This window comes from Mustela nigripes, chromosome 7 (genome assembly GCF_022355385.1).
Source record: "Mustela nigripes isolate SB6536 chromosome 7, MUSNIG.SB6536, whole genome shotgun sequence".
NCBI classification, from domain to species: Eukaryota; Metazoa; Chordata; class Mammalia; order Carnivora; family Mustelidae; genus Mustela; species Mustela nigripes.
Genome location: NC_081563.1, coordinates 23,869,179 through 23,886,664, shown reverse-complemented (window position 1 = coordinate 23,886,664; position 17,486 = coordinate 23,869,179). Strand labels below are relative to the sequence as shown.

Here is a 17,486-nt window from a genome sequence, read left to right as displayed (position 1 = left end):
TTAAGATTTTATTTATTTGGGGCGCCTGGGTGGCTCAGTGGGTTAAGCTGCTGCCTTCGGCTCGGGTCATGATCTCAGGGTCCTGGGATCGAGTCCCGCATCAGGCGGGGAGCCTGCTCCCTCCTCTCTCTCTCTGCCTGCCTCTCTGCCTGCTTGTGATCTCTGTCTGTCAAATAAATAAATAAAATCTTAAAAAAAAAAGATTTTATTTATTTGCCAGAGAGAGAGAGAGAACAAGCGAGTACACACAAACAGGCAGAGAGGCAGCCAGAGGCAGCGAGAGAAGCAGGTTCCCTGCCGAGCAAGGAGCCCAATGCGGGACTAAATCCCATGACCTTGGGATCATGACCTGAGCCGAAGGCAGTGGCTTAACCCACTGAGCCACCCAGGCGTCCCTTGGCTTGGATCTTTAAGGAAGGGCAGGGTTTAGGAAAGCAGTGGGTAAGAAAGGATGTTCTAGGGAGAGATCAAATTAGGCAGAAGCTTGAAAGCATGTGTCCTAGAGACCAAAGACTGCAAAAAGATTGAGTGGGAAATAGGGCCAAGAAAGTACATAGTAGCAGAAGCATGAAGCTTCAACTTTACACGTCTTAGCCATTTTTGCAGAAACCCCTTTGTGATGCCCCTTTTGGTGTGGGTGTAGTATACCCTGCAGGTAACCATCTCCCCAAGGGCAGGGACCAGCCTCATAATTTCCTTTATATTCCCTTAATATTCCTTAATGCCTGCTTTTCCCAACTGACGAATGTGGTTCACTGCTGAGTGAACTCAGCAGTTATACACGGATCCTTTTGGGTGTGGGGAGAGACAAAACACATGTGTTGAAACTCTGGCTTTCAGTAGTACAAGAGACTATTAGGGGAGATAATTTTTGCTTCAGGACCCGAGCTGCGAAGAAGGAACTTGAAGCTTCCTGGCAGGGAGAGGGTGGAGCCTGGAGAAGGACAGGGTGGAGTGGGGGCTGCTGAGCTCCATTCACGTTCCACCCCTGACGCTAATAGCCCTCTCTCTGAAAGAGCCAGCTGGAAGGAAATGTGGAAGCAAACCGTGGCAAATAAGCTATGTGTGAGCTGGAGAGGACCTTCGTGAACGGCTGATTCAACCCCTTGATTTTTCAGGCCCGGCGAAGGTGTGGGAGGTCTGCGTGTTCGGGACAAAGGACACATCTGCACATCTCTCTCTGTCTATTCTTTGAAAATCACATCTCTGTTGTTCAGGCTCTATGAACCGCCTGTTACAACTCCACCATCACCGCTGACTCCAGGAGACATGCAAACGCACTGGGAGGGTTTCTTTGGCTGAGCAGGTGTGGGTGCAGCCCGGTGCATGCGGACCATGCTCCCTTGGGCGGCCTGCCCCACGCGCCTGGCCTTGCTGGGTTTGCTCGCCACCCCCATTCGACGTCAGGACCACTATTCACTTGACCACATTAAGCTTTGCTTTGTGTGACACAAAATCATTGTAAAAGAATGCATTATTAAGTGTGTTTTCGAATAAGGGAGAAATGCTAGCAGCCTGTCACTGATTGTTTTATTGTCGGAAGGAAAATAAATAAGTAGAGCGCGTATGAGGCAAGGCAGGAACGGTTCCAAGAAGTGTTTAGAATAGAAGCATTTTTACATTTTATTGATGTCGGTTTGTAAAACATGCTTGCTAGGGAACCCAGGGCATTTATATAAATAACCATCACACACAAATAGCTCTTTATTATTTATACTGAGGTGAGTATGATGTATTTACCATATTATGTACATTGGCTTAGGAATAAATAGACACACAGTGAGACGTGTAAAATACAGACTGGAAATAAAGATATTGGCCATTGGCTGATCTGGAGTAATAGAGTTTGTGGACAGTTGGTAGAGTTAATAATTAACTGGTGAAGAATACAGAAACAGCTCTCTGGGAGCACTTTCCGTTTCTGGACATTGTATCCAAGATCCCCGGACATAGAAAGGGAACCAAGACGCCCGTTCATTTTAGATTCTGAAGCGGAGATAGAGGTGTAAAACTTCCAGAGTGGCATAAGTGATATTTAAAGAGTAGATCATGCCCACATTAGCTCATCTGGCCCTTACAAAACCCTGAGGGTTGGTAGAACATACATTATTCTTGGTCTTATCATTTTGGAAATGTGGAGTTTCCAGAGTATGTGATTAGCATGAAGGCCAGTAGCTAGCAAGTGTCAGAGTTAGCACTTTTCTCCAAGGCTCTGGTTTCATGCATTTATTTATTTATTTTTAAATTTATTTATTTGACAGACAGAGATCACAAGTTGGCAGAGAGGCAGGCAGAGAAAGAGAGGGGCAAGCAGGCTCCTTGTCGAGCAGAGAACCTGATGTGGGGCTCGATCCCAGGACGCTGAGATCATGACCTGAGCCGAAGGCAGAGGCTTTAACCCACTGAGCCACACAGGTGCCCCTCTGGTTTCATGCATTTAACAAGTATTTACTAAGCGCTTCCTATGTGCCTGGCATGGGGATATATCCGTACCTAGGGCAGGAGGCATACAATAAACAAGTAGATGTAACTGTAAGAAATGCTAAATGCAGATCAAGGGGATAGCGAGTGGTTTACAGGGCAGGTTGTTTCTGGCAGGTTGATCTGAAAGATCTTTCTGAGGAGGTGGCCTTTGGGCAGAAACCTGGGTGGATAGCGGGAATGGCTATGTGCCTCTGGGAAGGAGGAGCTTTCCAGACAGAGAGAACCACCCATGCAAAGGCCCTGAGGTGGTGGTTTGCTTGGTGAGTTTGAGGGTTGGCAAGGAGGCCTGGAAGACTGGAGCTCCACAGGCAAGGGGAAACATGGTTGGAAATGAGGTCAGAGAGAGAACCAGGGGCCGGTTCATAAGGGGCTGTCAAGGACTACGCCATGACATAGGCCACGTGAAAGCCATTTCAGGGCTGAAGGGACAGTCTAAGTGCTATATGGAAAACTCCCCAAGAGTGAAAAATCGTAGAAGCAGGAGGCCGGTTGGGAGTGTGTTCAGCAGTCTTCAGGCCGAGAGGCGATGGGAGAGAAAGGGAAAGGACAGAATTCAGGGAAAGCCAGCGAGATCTGCTGATGAATTGATGTCCGGGTGGGAAAAGAGAGAAGTCAAGGATTGCTCCTGGTTTTGCCCGAAGCAACCGGAAGAGTTTTGCCGTCACTTTCTGAAACGGGAACACCTGAGTTTAAGTGGAGACCAGTGTGTCATTTTGCACATGTTAAGTTTGAGATACTTATCAGGCAATAAAATGGTGATTTCAAACTGGCAGTTGGTGATATATGTTGCTGTTTAGGGAAGTTGGGCCAGGAGCTGTATTTAGTAGCCTTAGTATACAGGTGGTGTTTGAAGGCATGAACCTGGTTAAGATCCCTTTGAGAGTGAGTTTAGATAGAGAAGAGAAAAGGCCCAAACCCCCCAAATTTCAACAACTGTCAAATAATAAAACAATGATGCCCCTATCCCCTGACCACCAGTGTTTTTAAAAAATGCTGAGCATATTTATTTGTCACACAAGGAGAAATTCACTGAGGAGTTCTCTAAGGAAGAAAGGTCACAGTTTCTAAAGCTTTAGGAATAGGGTTCTATGGGGGTCATGCCAAGTCAGAATTAGAAACCAGCACTTTGGGTAGGAGAGGATGAGTTTATAAGTGGGCAAGTGCTTGGCTAAAACAGATTCCTTGTTCACTGGCCAAAAGCCTCCAGTGAAACCCAGGAATGGTCTCATGTCCTGGGGTCGTGTGAAATTCATAGTCCTTGGTCACTGCCAGCTGGTAAAACCACTGCGACGAAATTCAGTATTCAGCATGAAATCTCCCAAATGGTTGTTTCTGGAAAGTTCAGAGTTGTTGTGGGGTATTTTGGTGGGAGAGTGGTTTGGACAGTCTTACCTATAGCCAACCAATAATGCCCTCAGCCCAGAGTCCGTTTCCGTACTTTTTGCTCCTCCAGTGGTCTCAGCTATCAAAGGCCAGCCTCATTTGGGCACCTGAAGCTTCTTGCTCCTGCTTTCCCCTCCCCTTTCCTTGCCACCCCACTTCCCAGGGTCCAAGATGCACTCTTCTTGGCTAGCAGGACTTATCTCACCCCCTTCACCCCATACATATGTGCTGACGAAGCCCCTTTCATTCTGCACCCTAACATGTCCAAAGGGAAGCCCCCCAAAACTAAGCCATTCTCTTGCTTCCATGGATTGCATCTCATGGCATCTGTGCTTCTGTGCCGGGAGACCCCCCTCGCCACCGAGGGTGAGGATGGGGTCTGAGTGAGGGCATAAAGGAGATGGAGATCCTCTTCCCTGCATGTGTTAGCTTCAGAGCTACTTTCTCCTTTATATTTCCAATTTCTGCATGTTCTGTGGACTTTGGCTAGAACTCATATGTATCTCATGCTTCAGATACTGGCAAAACCAACTTCATCTATGTGGGCTGTGTTTTTCTTGGTTTTTACTTTTTCCCGTGGGGGAGGCCCATCCTTCTGGTTGCCACCCCCCACTCCCCGCCATGCAAGAAATTACTACCTGTCTCCCTCTGGGAACCACAGAAACCCAGATTCCAGGCAAGAATCCTAGGAGCTCCTGTAAGGGCAGCATCTGTATTTCTGCGTTTTCTCCACTATTCCTCTCTGAAGATGCCCACCAATTTATTGGCATTTTGGGATAGAAAATGCTTTAGCTTATCTTAGGGATGACCCACAGTGATGCCTGTGGCTCCTTGCTGGGCCATGACTCAGCCCTCAGAGCCCTTGCTTTTGAATGATTTCAGATATTTTTTTCTCCCTCAATATATAACCTGGCCTTTATCTGTATTGGAAGTCATCTGCTGCTCTGTGCCCACGCACGGATCCATAAGTGCTTCTTGAAGTTGAGCGCGCTCCATTTGGTGCTTCTCATCCAGGAGGAAGTTAGTACCATTCCCAGACGGTGTGATTGAGAAAAATGACCTCAATTGGAAGCAGGGAAACACTGCCTAGGCTTGATCTTCCTCGTGCTTCAAAACTACTTAAAACTTGAGCTATGTTGATGACTCAGACCTAGAGATGCAAGTTGTTATTCGCACAGAGGTCATTGCAGGGTTTGGCTGCCAATGTCGTGAGTTCAGAGAGCCCCCGTACAGTTGCCCTGTTCTGGAACATGCTCAGTGGTGACCCTGGACCTTAGCCATTGCCCCCTGGGGACCTGAAGCCCAGTAGAGAGCTGAAGGACCCCATACACTGGTTGGTGGGGGCTCAGAAGGGTGGTGGAAGGAACATGGACTGTAGCATTGGGCTGACCTAGTCTGTTGACTCTGGTCTCCTGCCTACTGGCCCTGTGGTCACAGTCCAGGAGTCTAACTTCCCTCAGCCTTGGTTTCCCTGGCTGCAAAATGAGGACCTGTAATAGTACCATTCACAAGGTTGTTGGGAGACGTGTTTAAAGTGCTTATTAGCATAGTGCCTGGTCCATATGTGTTCAGTTCATATTATTAATTTTAAGACTAATAAGCCCAAGTTCTGCCCCCAAGGAGACCTGTGTGGTTCTGGGCCTGATGTCTCTCTGCCCCATTGCCCATCTACAAAACAGAGCTGACACAAGGGTGACATGAGATAGCTTCTCTCTGAAATTATCAGCAGAGTTTCTGACCCCTTTCAGCCCATGTCCCCTGAATCATATGTAGAAAAAGTTACCGGAAAGATGGATCTGGGTGCCAGTCAACTCAGTTCTGATTTCTTTAGATTAGTGGGAGGAAAAGAGTCAAAAACCCTTCCCACTTCCAACTGCAGTCTTTGGAAGGCAGAGATCAGGATGTCTCCTTCAGGAAGGTGACTGTAGCATGCCCATCCTGGTCTAGGTGCAGGGGCATGTGATCCCAAGTGAGGCACCAGCAGACAAAACCGTGGAGAAGCCCAGAGACGCAAGGCTGCCCTGGCCACCCAGCACAGTTATTTCCCCACAGCATGTGAAGAGGGATTGAGACTCACAAGGGAGTAGATGCTGTGGAGGGGATCTGGAAGAAACTACAAAGCAGACAGGCTGGAAAAAGGTTTCTACTGCTGTTTCCTGCTCTTCTTTCTCTTCTTCTTCCTCTTTTTGTTCACCAAGTCCCTCCTGAAGGTGGCTTAAGTGTTATGTTTGAGGGGAGCCTGGGTGGCTCAGTGGGTTAAAGCCCCTGCCTTCAGCTCAGGTCATGATCTCAGGGTCCTGCTCTGCGGGAGCCTGCTTCCTTCTCTCTCTCTGCCTGCCTCTCTGCCTACTTGTGATCTCTGTCAAATAAATAAATAAAATCTAAAAAAAAAAAGAGTTATGTTTGAGTAGCAAATCAGCCTGCCCACAGTGGAGCGTGGCCTTTTGATACTAGGCAGACCGGGATTCAGCTCCGGATTCCATCATTTGTTCTGCTAAGTTGTTGCATCTGTACAATGGGGTGATAATGCTTGTCTCAGCCAATGTGGATCTCATGTGGGATTACGCAGATTAAAAGCCCAGCAAGAGGGCCAGGCCCAAGGAAGCTACAGGCCCCTTCCTTCCCTTTCTCCTACACTCACTCTTGCTGCACATCTGTCTACGAAACAGGGCCGATTTTCAACTTTAACAGAAAAGCTCTTTCTTCTCCAGCAGGAGAGGCTTTGCCTGCCATGAACATTAGCAAATAGGGAGTGAGTTGGGGATTTCCTGGGAAGAGCTGCATAAGAGCATGTAACCTGTGTTCATTTGATTTGTAGGTATATCGTAATTACTTTACGCCACACAAAACCCACTTGTACTGTTAAGCAAAGGAATGATGCTGCTTTTGCTCCTTTTTTCTCAACCCTTCTCTCTCTCATGCAAATCAGACCACTAATCCTTTGTGGCTGCCTGGACTGTTGGCTGGGGGAAAACCCATCACCTAGCTTTTTTTTGTCCCTGAATATAACATAATTGTCAAAATCTCATAACTTCTGAGTGCAATTTCAACCCTCTCGTTGGTAAGGCAATAATAAGCCAAGCAAACAGCATTAGATGAAGTAACGATTCTGAACATAAAATAGAGTAGAGGCATTATCTGGACAAGATGAATGGAGTTCTCTATGAAGTTGTACAAATTCTTATAGGAAGAATAGACTTTGAAAAGAGCCATTAGACCAAGCCATTAAGTAGCCTGGCTTCTAGTTCATCTCCCAGAGATGTTTGTCAGGGTGTTGGTCACAAGATTCAGACTTCTTAGATTTGGCTGCCTTGGTAGAAAATGTGTACTGAGGTGCTGAGGTCAATTCTGTCTACTAGGGGCACAGTCTGTCTCCCCGCCACCGCCCCTCCTGCCCGATTTTCCAGTGGATGATGTGAAAGTCCTTACACACTTTCTCGTAGAAGCCATATGAGTGACAGAAGACACACTTCAAGCACACGGGTCATTGTTCTCTCTGTTTTCATGTCCAGGTCACAGCTCCTTGGAATCGCCAACAAGCCTGTCTTCTCCTCCTCTTGATCCTTTTGCGTGGAATCTGACATGGATAATGAAAGACTCTTTCCCTTTCCTGTCTCATCGCAGTCGATATGGTAAGTGTATCTTTCACAGTTATTGGTGATGTATAATCACCAGCTCATAATTAAGGGAACTGTGAGTTTTAGTGTCCTCCATCTTCCACTGGTGCACATTCCAGCCAGGCCTGGCCTCTCCAGACCCACAGTGGCTTTCTTTATCATAGAGGAAGTCGACAGTTCTGTTGCTACCATATCCCAACCCCCAGCCTTTATGGTGTATAGTGTTCCTGACACCCCTGACCAATCATGAGACGCCAGACTTACCGGTGTTTTTGACTGTGGTTTCTCGATACAGGGTTCTGACTCATGCATGTTTCTGTTGTTCTGAAGGTCACCAGTCTTCCAGGGCCCCTCAAGCGACTCCTTTACATTTGGGTAACTCTTTAAAGATACCTGGACATGTTCCTAGAGATTAGCTCAACTCATGTGCTTCTGCCATCACCTCGGAAGTAAGGAGGCCAGGTCTCATTCCACTTTCACAGATGTAGAAACTGAGCTTAATAAGATGGCACAGACTGGATTCTCTAACTACAAAACCAGAATTCTTCCCTTCCATTCAGATTTGCTCCCAGGAGGCCACCTACTCAATCTGCTACGTCCTGGTCTAGGAGCCATAAGGAGGCCATATTTATATGGTGTAGGATTTCCTCGTTCTCTGTGCTAACGCCTAACATTCTAACAGCTCCTAGAAGCTGGGCCTCTGCAGTGGAAAGAGCAGGTTTGGAAGAGTTGGTGTATTTTCAGGTGGACATTTCTTTTCTCTTGAACGTCACTAGAGTGAATCCCATGAGGGTAGGCACTAAGATGTGTTTGTTTCCCCACTTTATCGTATTACATAGAAGACTCTCATAAAGACTTGTGCATGATGAATGAATACAAAAGGCTTCCAGGGATAGGACATACTCATGAAGTCTGATTCAATGAAGTATTTATGAACCTGGTAGAGCACTAAGTTCTAGATTCCCTTCTGGGCATATTTACCTATTCCTGACACTCAGTCTCTGCCAATGGACCCAAGCTTTTAAAAATGAACCTAACAGAAATCTTCCCACTCACCGCGATCCCTCATGCATAAATGTAGCCGGTCCTGGTTCATATTAACTGTACCTTTCATTTCGAACTTAAAAAAAAAAAAAAAATGCATCCAAAGCCCTAGGGCGGTAGAGGATTATACTCTACTGGGATGTTTCCTGCTGCTTCTAAGCCTCCCTAGTGGGAGAGGAAGATCAGTAGTTGTCAGAAGATCCCAGATAAGAATTACTTCTTGATTTTATTTAAGCCAGACATTGAGTGTCATTTTGTGATAAGGGCAAGTGTCTATAAATAATTGAAATCTGGGGCTTTGTATCGTTATTGCTTTGTAACCAGATTTGTGATACAACCAGTCTTTGGATAACATTTTGAATTCGCTCTCAAAGTCATTCAGTATCTCCACAGGATGACAACTTCTATAAAATGCAGAATGTCCAAGAAAAGGCAGGTCTACCTCCCTCCTGCGTGACACAGAGAGCATTGCATCCCTCCTCTGTGGAACATCCAGAAGGAGGTTGAAGGTCAAAAGGAGAAAGCCACGGAAGTTTGTTAAGTGGCTGTCTCCTGGGGCTTGGCCCTGCTATGCCTACTTGCTCTTGCTGGGCCTCACCCTTCTTGCCTGTAAAATGAGGTAGCATGGTATGCTGCCTTGGGGCAAAAGTGGAGATCAGGGGTATTCCCACATCCTTTTCAAATTCTCCTTGTGGCCTAGAATCCTCACGAATTGCCTTCTAGGCTGAGAGGAGGACCTAGACCATTGGCCACACATTGCCCAAATGCTGGATAAAGATGCCAAAGACAGTACCATCATTGCCGTTGAGTCACAGGGTCGGAAGAACTGATTTTGCCTTGGTGACTCCTTGATTGAGGGTAAGGGACTTCAGAGCCTTTTATCTTACTATATTTAATTCAGTGGAGACCTGCCTGCCTCCCCCGTCACCTCTGTGTGCCTGGTCCACTGCTGGAGAGCAGAGGGGATACAAATACATACATAGGTAAGACTCACTCCGGTTCTCTCAGGACTCAGAGGCCAGAGAAATAACTCCGTAGGCAGCTAGCCAAGCCCCCGCCACAGCCAGTGCCTCTGGGGGCACAGAGCACACTGAAGGCCAAGACTCCTGTCCCCTTAAGGGTATTTGTGGGGGCTCAGCCCACATGTGTCTATGAACCAGAGAGGCTAGCAGGCTCCCTGGTGATAAATCCACACCTTTCAACTGCCGTGAAAGACATTTTAAGAAATGTTAACAACTTCATTAATTTTAAGGCCTCAAACTTGGGCAGAGAAATTTGACTGGAAAATTGCTGCCTGAAGGGATAGTTCTTCAGACTGTGAGAAGTAACCAAGTCTCAGCAAGTTGACGTGGGTGTTTGAGTCGTGGAGCCTGGCACCTGCGTTCTGGGGAGGAGGTGGGAGGCGTTTTCTGGAAGTGGGGGGACTCACAAGGGGGCAACGAGAGGGGGGGGCAACAGCCTGCCCACAGGTGTCATGACGGACAGCGGCTGGCTGGCCCTCTCAGGCAGGCTGTCCAGTCCGGAATTGAGCATAGCTTTCTTTTCACCGGTGTTTTATGAGAAGGGACGAGGTGGTGAGAGGCTAACAAGATTTACTCACCCCCAGCCTGTAATTATCTGCTTGAGGAAAAAGTTTGACCTACCTTTTTGAAGTCTTCCCATATTTCTTCTAATTTATGTTGGGGCCTTTTATGTTGTATAAAATATATTCTCTTCAGTGGCATTTGGTATCAGATTCCAGCGCTTTCTCGCTTCTTGTCTTGAAGGACGGCAGCCCGCTAATTTCATCATTGATGAGCGAAGAGCCACACAGTCCTGCCCCAAGGCTTTGAAGGAGGTGGGGGCATCTAAAGAAATACCTTTTTTTGTTCCTTTTATCATCAGCTCTGATACCTTAAGACTTATTTATAAGCTTGGCTAGAGGACTGGGCTCTTACTACCCACCCAGATAAAAATCTGTTCATTCTGGTGGCTCCAGGGCCTAAGAGATTGAGGCCACTGAAGGCTGTGACCACATTTGGTTCTAGAGGAACAGAAGCAGATGGTGTCCCACCTACTGAATGCATGTTTGCCCACTCCAGGTGTGGGAAGAATCAGACCAACATATGAAGCGTAATACATCCAAAGGTTCTGCCCTAGGTGAGCAGGAGGAAGAGAGTTCTTACTTACTGAAAAACAAAAACATTGATACTTGGCAAAACTCTTTCACACCTCTTTCTCACTTAAGCCTGTTATGAAATTATTTATATCCCATGTCTGTAATGTAAATTGAGGGCCAAAGGAGTTTATTAACAAGCTCCTATGATGGAACAGAACAGCAGTTAGACAAGACTGAACGCAGATTGTCTGACTCCAAGTCAGAGTTCTCTTTCTACTACAACACAAAATGAATTCAAAGGTGAAGTCTTCCCTCCATGGAGACAGCTCTCATTTCCTGGATGACCTGGTGTTCAGACTGAATGTCTGATACCCAAGATCTAGGCAGCTATAGAATGAGACTTGATGCCCCCAAATTGAGGCTCTCCCGAGTAGGCCAGCTAATTCATTTCTTCCCAAATGTGGGCACTGTAGGCAGTCTAGACTGTTGTTCCTGTTAAAAGGTGAGTGGTGTCCCCCCAAAAAATAAATTGAAGTCCTAACCCCTAGTACCTGTGAATGTGACCTTATTTGGAAATAGGATTTTTGTAGATATAATCGGGCCCATTCTTCTTTAGAGGAGGGCTTGATCTAATGTAACTAGGTCCTTACTAGAAGAGAAAACAAGACATAGATACATACATAGGATGAACACTATGTAATGATGGAGGCAGAGATTAGAGTGACATATCTACAAGCCAAGGACTGCCAAGGATTGCCAAGGATTGCCAGAAACCACCAAGAGCTGGGAGAAAAGCATGGGACAGATCCCTTTTTTTTTTTTTTTTTAAGATTTTATTTATTTATTTGACAGAGAGAAATCACAAGTAGATGGAGAGGCAGGCAGAGAGAGAGAGAGAGAGGGAAGCAGGCTCCCCGCTGAGCAGAGAGCCCGATGCGGGACTCGATCCCAGGACCCTGAGATCATGACCTGAGCCAAAGGCAGCGGCTTAACCCACTGAGCCACCCAGGCGCCCCGACAGATCCCTTTTAATGCTGTCAAAGAGCATAGCTCTGACAATGCCTTGATTTGGGGCTCCTGGCCTCCAGAACTGTGAGAGAATAAATGACTATTATTTCAAGCCACCCCATTTGCAGGACTTTGTTATGATAGCCCTAATAAAGTCATACAGCCCTTCGTCCCTCCAGTCCTGCAGTGTCTACATGGACTTTTGGAAAAGAAAGAGTCCTCCTAACACCCAACATTAGGGCACAAAAAAGCCATTGTTGGACTTTAAATAAAAGTCCTATTAAAACTTCGTCTGCTTCCAAGCCCATGGAGACCCATCCAATTTAAGGACTGGTGCTATTGGAAAGAAAGAAAAATTAGACTTTTTAATTACTTTCCCTGCTGCCACTGCCACCATCACCGGTGCTGTTAATGTATCAATTTCTTTGATTGAAAACATTGGGTAAATTAAACATATCTCTCTCTCAAGGAAAGAAAAAAAAATCAACCTACCACAGAATCAAAAATGGAAAACTAAAAGGTTCTCTAGCCTCTTATGGGATTTGCTTCATATCTCTGGCAAGAAGTCAGTTTGATCACATTTCTGAAATTACATATTTAATGTGGCTGGACGTGATCAGCTGTTCCGCCCTCAAGGGCCTGGTGTCAGTGAAAAGCAGCTCCCAGTTCCCTCGTGGACCACTACCATGGTTGAAAGCTTTCCTAACAATTCCCCTGCCCTGACAGTCCAGGCCTCTTTGTATTCTGTTCCCACCCTGCTCCACTGAACTGGGAAGTTGAGTTCTTTCTTAGTCCATACTCTCATATTTTAATCTACAACACGGTGAGCACAAGGCCTGTGGTTGCCTTCCCCAAAAAGACTGAGTCCTAAGGGGTACCAGCAATGCTGGCAGTCACATGCCACCAAGAACAGGGTATGCCATCCACCCTGAGTACTGCTGACCTGCTCAGGGCCAATGAACCCAAACCATGAAAATCACATAAAAAGCAGATGGCTTAGGTGTTTCCATAAAAGATCTGTTTAAATTGCTGCACGTGATCATATCCCTTATCTTTTTTTTTTAAGATTTTATTTATTTATTTGACAGAGAGAAATTACAAGTACACTGAGAGGCAGGCAGAGAGAGAGAGAAGGAAGCAGGCTCCCCGCTGAGCGGAGAGCCCAATGCGGGACTGGATCCCAGAACCCTGAGATCATGACCTGAGCCGAAGGCAGCGGCTTAACCCACTGAGCCACCCAGGCGCCCCCATATCCCTTATCTTTAAATTGAAGGCACATAGGCCCACTCAGCAATACCAGCCATTTCTCCATTAGTGGCAGATTGAATAAAGAGAAGCCCAAAGGAAACAGGCAGATTAAAAGATATAAGAGTGATTCACCAACTGATGCAAAGACAAGAAAAGCAAGTCAAAAGAGAACCATTTAAAACAAATGTCACAGGGACTTCTGGGTGGCTCAGTCCCGTAAGCGTCCAACTCTTGATTTTGGCTCAGGTCATAATCTCTTGTTCATCAGATCAAGCCCTGTGCAGAGCTCATCATGAAGCCCAGCATAGAGCCCGCTTAAGATTTTCTCTTTCTCTCTTTCTGTCCCTTATCTCCTCATTCTCTCTGTCTCTCTAAACAAACAAACAAACAAACAAAAAACCCAAATAAATAAACAAATACATAAAACAATTGTCACAACATGGGGAAAAGCATTGACAAACGGAGGCAGATGAGGGAATGGAAACAGAGACACACAAAGATAGAGACAGATAGACGAATGTGGAAAGGATCACTCATGCCTTTCTGGTCTCCTGTTTCCGTATTCTTTCTCCTGCTTATATGGTCTCAGCAATCCTACCTGGGCAGGTGGTTCTCTGATGCAGGTGATTCCCCACTGAAGGTTGCTTCAGTATCCCTACCTGCCTGCATCATTTCCCCCTTAGTGTGTCTCTGACACCACAGAGAATGGGTGGATGGGTATACACATTCTTGGAATACCAGCCATATGACTGGTTTTGCTCTAGGCATTGCTGTGATAAATAGGGCACAATCACTCCCCTTAAGAACTCTCAAGGAGGAGGCAGATATGCCTTCTGTATGACAGGTGCAGAAACAAAGGCATGTTCAAAGCTCCTTGGAAATAAAGAAGCAGGGCCAGTTTGTGGGGGACTTCGGAAGTAGGTGTTTTGAAGATGGGGACAGCTCAGTTGGGCCTCGGACCCTGAAACCAATGAGAAGGCAGAGGGAAAGAATGTGCAAAGGCATGTTTAGGACCAGGTCAATGTCAGTGACACAGGACGGGGAGGACCTGCAAGGAAGCAGCAGGGATGAGCCTAGGAGACAGTTACTTCCGGATGTACTCAGGATTTAGACATGATCCTGCATGTGAAGCATAGGTTGGAGAAGGAATGGCAGGATGGGAATCGGGGAGAGATTCTGGCTATGGGGTGAGCATGACTTAGTTGTCCATCCAGGAGAGTCCAGCTTCACTGGCTGAGTAGATGAATGTCGTGTTAACTGAAATGAGGAGGAGGAGAAACAGTTGGCAAGGAGAGATGGTGACCAAGACATCTAGAGGGGAGAAGATGGGGAGAGCTCTGCGGAGCAAGTTATACATGAATGCTGTCAGGACATCCAGGTGAAGGTGACATGTAGAGAGTTGGAAGTCTGGGTCTTGGATTAGGCAGAAGTCTAGGACAGAGGTGAGATGGAGAGTCATTAGCATAGAAGTTGTGGTTGAGGCTGGGGGTTGGAGGATAAAGATTCTGGATATTTCATGTAAGAGGACAAGAAGCATGACACACAGAAATGGAAAAATAGGAAATATAGGAGGAGAACCAGAAGATGGGATCGTCTCAGAAGCCAAGGTGGGGAAGAATTTTAGATACAGAAATCATCAATAGTGTTGAAGCCACTGAACCATAAAGCGGAACAAGGACTTTAAGAGCCTTTTCTTACCCTTACGTAAATACTCCTTATGTTTTACATTCTTCCTCTCCCCTCTTTCTTGCTTTCTCATTCCATTCTGTTCCCAGCTGCTTTGTTTTTGCTTCCCTTGAACCTGTCTCCCTGGAGCCTACCAGCTCCAGCCTGTAAGGCCCAGCTCAGTTCCTGCCTCCACATCGGGGCTTTCACCGATGCCCAGACTATGCTCATGTGTCCTCCTCCTTGGATTTTTTTCTGAAGGAAAAATTGATGGAATGCTTTTTATAACATTGGGTTGGTATAATTCCCCTCTCAGTATCTGAGAAGATTCTGACTTGTACAGGAAATGGTTATTTCTTGAACATTCCAAATTCTCTAAGAAACTCCATTAGATTATGTCCATCATCACAAAACCTGGAACTTCCCTGATGTTTCTTTTCAACCCAGTAAATTTCCTAGGTTGTATTTCATCCCTTTTAAATTAGGTCAGTGAAACTAAGGTCAGTTAACTAGGTAACTGTTAACTAGGTAAACTAGGTCAGTTGATAGAGCAATCATGGATGAATCTAATTTGCCCAACCAGAGATAAGTAAGAAGGAGACAAACCATAAGAGACTTGTAACCATAGGAAACAAACTGAGGGTTGCTGGAGGGGAGTTGGGTGGGGGATAGGATAACTGGGGGATGGGCCTCAAGGAGGGCACGTGGTATCATGAGCACTGGGTGTTATCTATAACTGATGTGTCACTGACCTCCACCTCTGAAGCTAATAATACGTTAATTAATTGAATTAAAATAAAATAAAATAAAATAAAATTTGTAGAAAAATATAAAAAAAGAAGGTAAGTCATCTTCATCTATTATCCCTATATGCATGTATGTGTCTATCCATCTATTTTTATCTATCACCCATGTACTCATCCAGTCGGTGTCTACAGTTTGCCAAGTTCTTTGCCTCTGCTCCTTATAGAGATTCTGCTCTAGTTCACTTTTCTCGTAGGTCTAAGATAGTCCCCAACACCCATCTGAAAGGTGCTTCTTAAATGCTCGTTGTGTGATTGTTTTGTGTATGTGGGCAATATCCCTGGGTCTGATGATCCATCAAAACTAACAGGAAGATTTGGTTGGGAAATAAGACTTTTCAGTTTTAGCAAAGACATGGTATATCTATTAGATTGACAGAGCTTCTTTTTGGAGACCATATAGGAAGCATTCCCTCCCAGCAGTTGGTGACCACATTACCCCCAGACTGGAGCAGCCTGCAAGGTTGCAGACCTCACTCTGTCCCCATTTTCTCACCAAGGAAAGTTGTGTGGTGTCTTTCCACAGTACTTTATATTTCTGATGTCACACTTATTAGTGTGACTTATCTTAGTTATTTCTGGCCCAGAATCATCATGGTTCTGAGACTGTAAGCTCTTAGAGGTCAAGGAATCCACATTTTTTCCCTTTTGCATTTCTAGTGATTAAGCCAGTGTTTTGTACTCAGTTGAGTTCTTGATAAATACATACTAGATGAAATTGCAGCATTTGCCAAACAATCCAGGGGCAAACTAGGAGTTTACTCGGGTCTCTCAGTTCCCAGCCCAGAGCCCCTGAGGATCTCTGTTTTAGTAAAGGGTAGGGATGTTCTCACCAGCCCTCTTATTCCTAAAGTCATGGCAGTTGGTTTCAGAAAAAGACAGAGGGCTAAGGGGAAAACAGTTTCTGTGTTGGATATACTTTGGTTTAAAATTAAAAGCTATGACATTAACTACTTTGGGCAGGCTTATTTTTTCTTTATGTAATCTAAAAAAGCATATTCAGCAGACGTGAGTGAGCTGAGGAATTTTTGTTTTGACAGCTTTGGGACATCTGAGATATTTTATATGGAGCATTTCTAAGCAGTCCAGAAAGACATGTGTCCAAAACATATGCAGGAAAAAGACTGATCAAGAGTGAGAAAAATGAGAGGAAATCCTTTTAAAATGAAATGTTTTGTCAAAGCAATCTCATATGCAAATATATTCCAGAAGAGACCTCAGATTAATAGAACTTTACCCAGTCCATTTGAGTAGATGCCTAGAATAATTTGGTTGGTTAGAAATCGTGAGCTGTCAGGGTCCACAGTGGTCAAATACCCTCATCTTAAGATAAGGAAACTTGACCCAGAGAGGTCAGCGATCTGCCCAGAGCTGGTGGCAAAGTTGAGAGTCAAACCCAGGTCATCTGCATAGAAGAGCCCACATCTAACCGACCACACAGATGCTTGAGCGATGGTTCAGATATATTCTCAGAACTTGGGCTGCAAAACATTTCCTCAGATGTCACTCCTATCTATGGCTTTATGCATGTCATCCCTTTAAGTCCTCAGGTCTCCATCAATCCAGCAGGTTCCTGATGTCCAAAGGGTTGCATCAGTTTGGGGTTGGTACCATCCTGCGGTGGAAGGACCCACTGGTAACTAGCCTGGTCTAGTTACCTCACGATCACATGAAGAGCATCTTAAAAACAAGATCTGGGGTCCAGGCACAATAGGACTAGGTTTGGGAACCCAGGTCTTCTGAATAGTGACCTCCTTGTTGCCTATTTAAATGTCATCTCTAACATTCAGGCAAGTTGTCTGCCAGCCTCGGTCTGAAAGCCAAGAGCAGCACGGTGGGCAAGGAGCTCAGTTGGGGTCTGAGATGCGGAATCCGCTTCCAGCTCCAGGGCCTGTGTGTTTCACTACCTTCAGCCAATAAATAAATCACCCCCTGGTTCTGTTTGTCATCTGAAAAATGGAAATGGTCATGATTCTTAACTAACCAAATCACTGTAAGGACTGACCCTGAGGAGAAATTTCTGTGCCAAAACAGAGCATGTCACTAACACCTTCTGAACCGGAGTGAGACCCATTTCTTTCTTTCTTTCTTTCTTTCTTTCTTTCTTTCTTTCTTTCTTTCTTTCTTTCTTTCTTT

At 45.6% G+C, this 17,486-nt stretch overlaps 1 protein-coding gene across 1 annotated transcript in view; it reads left to right on the top strand.

Moving 5' to 3' along the window:
• The window catches only part of ALK (ALK receptor tyrosine kinase), a 673,357-nt gene that overhangs the window by 182,543 nt on the left and 473,328 nt on the right, over nucleotides 1–17,486 (top strand). Inside the window, exon 2 of the mRNA XM_059405373.1 lies at nucleotides 7,380–7,499. Within this exon, the coding sequence (XP_059261356.1) occupies nucleotides 7,380–7,499 (120 nt within the window). The remainder of the gene's footprint in view (nucleotides 1–7,379; nucleotides 7,500–17,486) is intronic.